The sequence below is a fragment of the Myotis yumanensis genome, unplaced genomic scaffold (genome assembly GCF_028538775.1).
Source record: "Myotis yumanensis isolate MYYU_CA2020_CCGP unplaced genomic scaffold, mMyoYum1.0.hap1 SCAF_112, whole genome shotgun sequence".
Classification (NCBI taxonomy): Eukaryota; Metazoa; Chordata; class Mammalia; order Chiroptera; family Vespertilionidae; genus Myotis; species Myotis yumanensis.
This window is the reverse complement of record NW_027223863.1, coordinates 62,060-70,427: the sequence shown is the minus strand read 5'-3', so window position 1 is coordinate 70,427 and position 8,368 is coordinate 62,060. Positions and strand designations below refer to the sequence as shown.

The 8,368-nt window shown below is 66.0% G+C and overlaps 1 protein-coding gene across 2 annotated transcripts; it reads right to left on the bottom strand.

Annotated features, from left to right (window-relative positions):
* Positions 1-1,189: 1,189 nt before the first annotated feature.
* On the bottom strand, positions 1,190-6,484 carry LOC139001162 (tumor necrosis factor receptor superfamily member 14-like). 2 transcript variants are annotated; one of them, XM_070402924.1, is made up of 7 exons: positions 6,301-6,484; positions 5,269-5,377; positions 4,742-4,867; positions 3,810-3,965; positions 3,629-3,719; positions 2,651-2,820; positions 1,190-1,972 (listed from the first exon to the last, which is right to left on the bottom strand). In XM_070402924.1, exons 1-7 carry the CDS (start codon positions 6,367-6,369, stop codon positions 1,593-1,595), a joined length of 1,101 nt encoding a protein of 366 aa, XP_070259025.1. In that variant the 5' UTR covers positions 6,370-6,484; the 3' UTR covers positions 1,190-1,592. The 2 variants fall into 2 exon arrangements, with proteins under 2 accessions (XP_070259025.1, XP_070259026.1); XM_070402925.1 differs by lacking the exon at positions 6,301-6,484 and adding an exon at positions 5,591-5,668.
* Between the last annotated feature and the right edge of the window lie 1,884 nt (positions 6,485-8,368).

The following is an 8,368-nucleotide window of genomic DNA, read 5'->3' as shown; positions in this document are numbered from 1 at the left end:
TAATACTAACCCCAAGGCTGCCCAACACCCACCACAAACGGGCAGCCAATCCTCTAACAGAAGGGGCCCCCCGCCCCGCCCGAACCATCACATACGTAGCGGACTGTGCAAGCCCAACCAAGGGCCCAACCAATCCTCACACAGGCCTGAAGGGCTCCCCGCCCAGGAGGGAGGGGCCAGGAGGGAGGGGCGGGCCCAGCTCCGCAGAGCAGTCCTGTCCCCTCTCTGGTCCAGGAGCCGCCTTCCCCCCCGCCCCTCCCCAGTTTCCATAGAAGTGGGCGCCCCCCAAAGCGCACCTCACTCCCTGTCGCCCTGCCCCCCAGAGAGCTGACCTGCAGCCTCTCCCCACGCGGGCAGAGCCCTCTGAGCCTGTGACCTGTGCCCCCTCTGCCTGGGGGAGCTGTTTGCACCCACACATTCCAGAGGGAGCCTCTCAGGGGAACTCTGGGCCCTGGGGGTGCGGGAGGGGCACTGTCACCCCTGAGCACCTGGAGGGGCTCCCCACCATGTGCACTTACACCCTCCTTCCTGCAGGGGGCGGGCTGGGTCATTCCTGCCCCCATTCCACAGACGGGAGGTGGGGACTCAGAGAGACAGGGCCGGGCCCAGGGCTCCGGGTGCAAACGGTGCTCAGACCCAACCCTCATCTCTGACCTCAGAGGCCTGGGCCTCCACCTCCGCCTCCTGCTCACACTGCGGAGGCGGCACCGGCCCCTCGGGGGAATGAGGGAAGCGCCGTGGAATGAGGGACACGGACACAGGAACCCAGGGCCTGGAAGGGACTCCCTCTGCAAAAACCTGGGGCGATTTTAGCACCAGAATCAATGGGGTTCGTGGGTCAGATCCCGTGAATGAAACAGGAAACACTGAGGCCATCATATCAATAGTGCACGATGGATGGATGGATGGATGAGTGAATGAAAGCGAACGAATAAGTGAATGAATGGAAAAACTAATGAGTAAATGGATGGAAGGTTGGATAAATGAGTGAGTGGGTGAATGGATGGATGAGTGAATGGGTGAGTGAGTGAATGATACCTGAGGACAGGGCCTCCTTCCAGTGAGTGGTGTTGTTCAGAGGAGAAAATCAGTTGGTAAATGCAGGTGAGAAATGGAACGTGCTCACAGGCTGAGGTCTCTCAAGTCTGACCCGGAACCGGAGATTGACCTGCCCTCAAAGCATCTTGTCCAAGTTATTTTTATTGATAATAAAAAATTTAAAACATATAAAATTGCCAGTTGGAAATCGCTTCCAAGAGTGTTAGTGATATGATGTACAGACATGACCATAGTCACAGCACCCGCCCCAGGAGGAGGCTGAGGGCCGTCCTGCAGCTGAGCTCAGGGCCCAGGTGGCGGGTGGGGGCAGGAGCGCCCTGGGCCAGGGCCTCACACGCTGGATCAGGAGCGGGGAGGTCTGCACCTCAGGAGCCCGGTGGGGAGACGCGGATGGTCCCAAGCGCCAGGCACAGCAGGTGGTGTCCTCCTCAGCCAGGTGCGGGCTGGCCTCCAGGATGGGGTCCCGCGGCTCCCCTGACCCCGTAGCTGGTCCTTGGGGTCCTGGCCGCTGCCCGCAGCCTCTCGGAGATGGCTCAGGCGTCTGCATCCCGCAGCCATGTGTCAGGTGGCGGGTCCCTCTGAGGGAACAGGGATGCTGTCTCCTCCACGGACTCCGTGGTGACGTCTGCCTGGACCCGGGAGGCCTGAAGGTCCCGATGCCTGTTCCTTTCTGCCCGCTCTCCTGTCCCCTGCGAGGGACACTCATCGTGAAGACCAGGGGCCGCTCCCACCTGGTCCGGGATGCTCGGGGTAGGCCAATTCGCAGGGCAGGAGTGGAACAACCGTTCTGATGGCAACACAGCATCCACCGAGGACTTAGCCCCGCAGAGACCTTCCCCGCCTTCACCCCCAGCCAGCGGCTTCATTGGCAGGTCGGGGACAGGCAGCAATTCCTGAGAAGAGGAGAATTTTCCTGCAAAACAGAGACGCCCCGTCAGGAAGGGGCTGCCCGGCCGGGGACCAGGGGGCCTGCTGCTCACGGGGAACCTCCCAGAGACCGACCCGCTCAGAGGCAGCAAGACCCAAGCACGGGCTCCTGGTCGGCCTGTCCCCGGAGCCGGGAGACGGGGAAGGACACGGGCCCCCGCCACCTCCCCTGCTGCCATTCCGGCCCCACCTCAGCCCCGTGGACCGTCCACAGGGAGGGCTGAGCCCCCACAGGGGAGCGGCTGCCCAGGAGCCTGGAGGAGGGACCAGCCTGCTGCTCAGAGCCGGGCCCTGGGCCGGGCACCTCCCGGGTGAGGAAGGGCACGGCCTCGCCCACAGCCCTGAGCCTCTCTCTGCTCAGGGCCCCCCCCTTGGGCTCAGGGCACGCAAACCTCCCTGGACAGGGACAGGGGAGGGAGGCATGAGGGGGCCTCCTGCTGCTCTCGGCTCCCTGTGCTCCTCCGTCCACTGAGTGCAGGTGGGAGCTCAGGCCCTGGTGCTGCGTGAGCACCGGAGGGGGGGGGAACCCCAGGATCCTCAGACAGGAAGTCCCGACGTCCGGCACCCCAGGCCACCTCTCTATTTGGGGGGACAGAGCCAGAGCGGTGTCTGGGATGAGAGAGCTGGGACCTGAGCCCTGACGGGACCAGGGGCTCCTGCTCACCACGTGACGTTCTGTCCCTGATGGACATGAGCACAAGGGGCACAGAAATGACAGCAAAGACGAGGATGACGCTGACGATGATGATGATGATGACGGGGCCCCAGGGGGAGCATGTCACGTCTGAGCTGCTGGTCCCAGGCGTCGCCTCCCAGGCAAGTGGGCCACTGCACCTGGGGGAGGAGGGGGCCCGTGGGCAGCGGGCAGGGGCACCTCGGTGCCTGGCATTCACCCCGACCCCAAGCGTCCCCTGTGCAGCCTGGCGCACAGAGGTGGAGGCTGCTGCCTGGGGTGGGCCCGGGGAGGGGGCTCTGGGGGGAACTCAGGTCCGTCTGACTCTCCCTGTCCCACAGCCACGGGGAGACGGAGGGAGGGGAGGAAGGGGCTGGACAACCTGGGACACTGGTCACAAGTAGGGACAGCAAAGGAGATGCCAGGGGTGAGGGCAGAGCTGGTGTCAGGAATGGACTGTGAAAGCCAGTGCCCCAGACACAGGGACAGACAGGGGGTGGGGGCGAGGGGGGGACAGGATAGAAAGGGAGCATAAAGACAGAGGGACAGATGGGGTGGGAATGGGGGAGGGGGGACACACAGGACCCAGAGCCTCCATTTGCCAGTCATGCCAGAGGCTAAACAGCCTGGTCACAGCCGGCATGTGTGTGTGTAAAGTGGGCACTGGGGTTCCCGTTTCCGGGGGAGTGGACTCCTCACTCTGGAGCCTCGTGTGTGCACCCCTGACTCCGAATGGCAGGACCCCTCAGCCCTGACACCTGGGGACACCCCAGAACACAGGGTGGGTCTCTGGCCGCAGCGGCCTGAATCCCTCTTCTGGAATGTGCTGACCGGGCCCTGGGCTGAGGTGACAGCGGTGTGGGAGCCACAGGGTCAGCGGGGCGGCTGGGGGGTCACCGTCTCCCCGCTGGGGGGCCCTTATCTCCCAGGGGGACACTGGCAGGGCCTCCTGGGACCCGGGTCACCTACCTGGTCCAGGGCGTGCAGGCTGCCTGGGTGCCCCCCGCAGAGAAGGTGCCCGGCTGGCAGTCTTCACACAGCGTGTCCTGCCACTCGGTGCCTGAGAAACGACAGTGTCGGGCACAGGGCTCCTCGGGGCCCCCTCAGGCCGGGGTCCAGGGCCCGTGTCCTCAGGGGGAGCCGCACTCACCTGTCTCCCGCACCCTCTGGCCCGGGCGGCAGACGCTGTGGGGCCTGCACTGGACGCAGGAGTCCCCGTCCTGTCGCTCACAGAAGTGGCCGCGCCCGCAGCCGCACACGGTGTTGGTCCGGGTGGAGCAGTTCCGTCTGGTCACCTGGCCCAGGCCTGGGACCCAGAGAAGGAGCTCAGAGCAGCAGCAAGGCCTGCCAGGGCTGGGGGAGCACCCCGTCCCGGGAGGAAATCACGCTGAGGGCTGGGCAGCGCCCGCGGGCCTGGGGAGGGCACGGGGACAGGGGTGCAGCCCCCTCTGCTCCCCCTGAACCCTGCTGGCCGCAGCCCAGGTTCAGCCGGAACATAGGCCCGGAGCTGCCAGACACCGAGGCCAGTCCCAAGGGGGGTCCGAGGGACGGGGCGGCAGCAGCAGGGACGGTGGCAGGGTCTTCTCCACAGAAGGCCAGGCCTCTTGGAGTGGCTGAGACCTCCCAGACTGAACCCCAAAGCATTCTGGCCTCTACCTTGGTCCCGGCCTTCCTCCTGGGGTGCCCCAGCCCAACGACCTGCCCTGGGCCAGGAGGAGACCCAGGGGCCAGTGCTCAGCCAGAGGAGGACCCTGGGGAGGGTGTGGGGTCCTGGGAGCAGGCACTGCAGGTGGAGGAGGCCTGGCCCCGGGGGCCCACGGGCTGTGCCACAGGTGGGGGTGCCTGCAGGGCACCGGGTGCTGAGCTCTGGACTCGTGGGTGACAGGTGATGGGGGCTGAGGCGCGGGCCCTCTCTAGGGAGAGGCAGGTGTGGCCATGGGATGAGGCTCCTTGAAGGGTCCTGGGCAGGCAGCCCCCTGGGTGACGGAGGCCCGGCCCCGGGCAGCCTGAGGGCCTGCAGTCAGTGTGGCCGGGATGGGGGCTGGGGGCTCGGCACAGCCGGGGTTGGGCTCCTGGTCTCACCTGGGTCACAGACGCGGCAGGGCAGACACTCGCGCAGGGCGTTGAGGTGGGGAGTGTAGGTGCCCCGGGTGCAGGGCGCACACACTGTGCTCCTGAGCTCCCCGCAGGCCTCCTGCACCCGGGAGCCTGCAGCCAAGAGGACACACACTCAGGGCGGGATGGCCCAGAGCCCCGGCATGTGTGACACCCCCCAGGGGTCACCCCACCTGGGCTGTTCCCCAGGCCAGTGAGTCTGCTTGGCAGGAAGTGAGAACTTTCTGGAAGTTGGGGGCCTCCTGGGACACTGAGGCCTGGCTCTGAGCCCCCCTCTCCTGGCCTGAAATGGGCTGCCCACCCCCATCCCCGCCCTGAGCACTGAGCTGAGGGTCTGGGGGGGAAGCTGGGGGTGCCCTCTGTGCCCAGGGCCTTCAGGCCTCCCATGAAGGGGTGCTGGGAGCAGAGGGGCTCCAGGCCAGGGAGGGGGGATGCCTGCCCCCAGCACAACCCCGCCCCGGCTCCCCCCAGGGGCCCTGCAGAGCTGCACCCACCTGGCCAGCACTTGGGGCAGCACATGGCCCCCGTCGGGAACTCCTCCTCTTTGCACGAGGGCATCCCCAGTGCGCAGGGCGGGGCTGTCAGAAGGAGGAGGCTCAGGGCCTAAGGGAGATGGGGGGGCGTTGGAGCAGAGCAGCTGCCTGGGCCTCAGTCTGACCCTCCGGGAAATGGGCCCTGCCCTGCAGGGGGCCCAGGACAGGATTGTCTACTGAGGATCCTAAGAGCCTGGGTTTGGGACCACCCTGTGTGTGACCTCTGACCCCCTGGGCTCAGGAGAGTGGGCCCCGCCCCTGGGAAGGCCAGGGCTGCTCTGACCCCACAAACTCAGCCTCGCTGCTCCCCGTGCTGCACCCGGAGCCCTGGAGCCACACGGTCAGGGCAGCAACAGCTCTGTGGTGAGGGGGACTCTCTGCCCTTTGGGGCGGCGCCCACTTCTATTGGAACCTCGTGCGGGGGTCGGGGGAGGCGGCTCGGTACAGAAGGGACAAAACTGTCTGCAGAGCTGGACCCGCCCCTCCCTCCTGGGTGGTGAGCCCTTCAGGCCTGTGTGAGGATTGGCTGGCGCAGGTGGGGTGGCCCTTCCGGTGTGAGGATTGGCTGGCGCAGCGGCCCGGCCTCAGACCTGACAGGTCACGAGGGGGAGAAGGGCTCTCCTGACAGACAGGGGCACAGGCCTGGGCTGGTGAGGCCGAGGGGGAGGGGAGGGGCAGGGGGACGGGAGGCCTGTCAGTCAGCGCTGCTCCTGAGTGGTAACCACGGCCTTAGGAGCTGAAGGCTCTGTTGCTAATGGAAACGCACAGGAAGCCTCCCTCCCGGGCACAGACACCCAGTTCCTCCCCAGACGGGGCCGGGCGGTGGGGGAGGATTCCGCCCTGAATGGGGGGGTGGGGGGACAGGGGTCCACAGAGGAGAGTCCTGGGAGGGGGTCGCCTCCTGCCTGGGCCCAGTCCCAGCGGCCAGGGCTGTGGGCAGGGCCGGCTCCCCCACCGGCGCTGGGCTGCTGGGCGACACCGTCCCCGACTCACCAGCCTCAGGACGTCAGCCGCGGGCGTCGGGCTGCAGGGGGGTGGCCCCCAGCCGGGCAGAGGCTCCATGTCCACCCCGGGACCCTCACTCCCTGACCGCGGCCTCGGGACTCCGGCCGGCAGGACAGACGGACGGCGGGACAGACGGGCTCATTGAGACTTCAGCTGGGAGGCGGCTCCCAACCAGAAAGTGAGTCCAAACTGAGCTCCACGTGAGCCCGCCCAACACCCACCACAAACGCCAGCCAATCCCCTAACAGGAGGGCGGACCCGCCCCGCCCAACCATCACATACAGGGCGGACTGTGCAAGCCCAACCAAGGCCCAGCCAATCCTCTACCAGGAGGGCGGACCCGCCCCACGATCTCTTAAGGGCCAACCGCACAAGCCCAACATTCTTAGGGTTCACAGAGCCTGAAGGGCTCCCTTTCCAGTGGGGAGGGGAGGCGCACAGAGTGAGTGCTGGTCCCAGCTCCGCAGAGCAGTTCTGTCCGCTCTCCGGTCCAGGAGCCGCCTCCTCCGCCCCCCGCCCGGCTTGAGTTCCCATAGAAGTGGGCGCCCCCAAAGCTCATCTCACTCCCCCGTTGCTCTGCCCCCCAGAGAGCTGACCTGCAGCCTCTCCCCACGCGGGCAGAGCCCTCTGAGCCTCAGTGACCTGTGTCCCCTCTGCCTGGGGGAGCTGTTTGCACCCACACATTCCAGAGGGAGCCTCTCAGGGGAACTCTGGGCCCTGGGGGTGCGGGAGGGGCACTGTCACCCCTGAGCACCTGGAGGGGCTCCCCACCATGTGCACTTACACCCTCCTGCCTGCAGGGGGCGGGCTGGGTCATTCCTGCCCCCATTCCACAGACGGGAGGTGGGGACTCAGAGAGACAGGGCCGGGCCCAGGGCTCCGGGTGCAAACGGTGCTCAGACCCAACCCTCATCTCTGACCCTCAGAGGCCTGGGCCTCACCTCCGCCTCCTGCTCACACTGTGGAGGCGGCACAGGCCCCTCGGCGGAATGAGGGAAGCGCCGTGGAATGAGGGACAGGACACAGGAACCCAGGGCCTGGAAGGGACTCCCTCTGCAGGAACCGGGGACCTGCCTCTGGCTCGTGTGTTTCCAGGACGAGGCTCTGCTGACGCCACTGACTCCGCCGACCACCAGCTCAGGCCCCTCCCAGGCGCGGTTCAGGGGACCGATATGAGGAGGAAATAACATTTAACAATAAACACAGAGAAGGACCGGAAGGGGGGGCAGCGCCCTCCAGGGGCCTCGGCGTTGGCTGCACCGGACACCGGGCCTCCCCGGGGCAGCGGGACTCCGGGCCCGACAGGCAGGGGCGTGAGAAACGCAAACCTGCGCCCTGGCCGGTGGCTCAGTGGTGAGCGGGTCACCCTGACCCCGGCACCCACCTGGGTGCAGGCGGATCCCACCCCGCCGGGTGCGTGCAGGAGGGACCCCCCCAGGCCTCTCCGCTGTTTCTCTCCCCTCCCTCCCCTCCCTCCCACGCCCCCTGTGGGGAGCGGCCTCGGTTTGACACGGGCCCGAGGAGACAGTCTTTCCCAAGGTGGGCTGTCACACGCGCTGTCCCACTAAAGTTCAAGTTAGGGACTCAGCTCGCTAACTGCCAAATAAGCAGGGAAATTGTGCCGCAGCAGCAGAGCTTGTGGGAATAAGGAAGTGGTCCGGCTGAGCTCAGATCATGAAAGTCGGTCTCAGCCGCCGACTGATTGGAAAAAAGGAAGTTGGCCGAGACGGTTAGAGGAGATGCTTGCGCTGATCACATCGAAAGTTGCTTAAGTTCTGCTAAGTGCACATGTAACCAGCGAATGTATAAAAAGACTGTGGAGTAAGCTCGGGGCTGCAGTCTGGAACTGTCAGTCCTCCCGATCCCATCTTTGTGTCTGTCTCTTTTCTCAATCCTCACCCCCCTTTCAGGTCCTGTTCGACTAGTGCCGGCGGGCTTCCCCCTAAACCCTGGGGTGAGGATTTACAGAGAAAATGAAGAGAGAAAGACAGGCGCCCCCTGTGAAATGAAGGGGGGCCGGGAGGTGAGCTCAGCGCAGGGGACAGACAGCACCGCC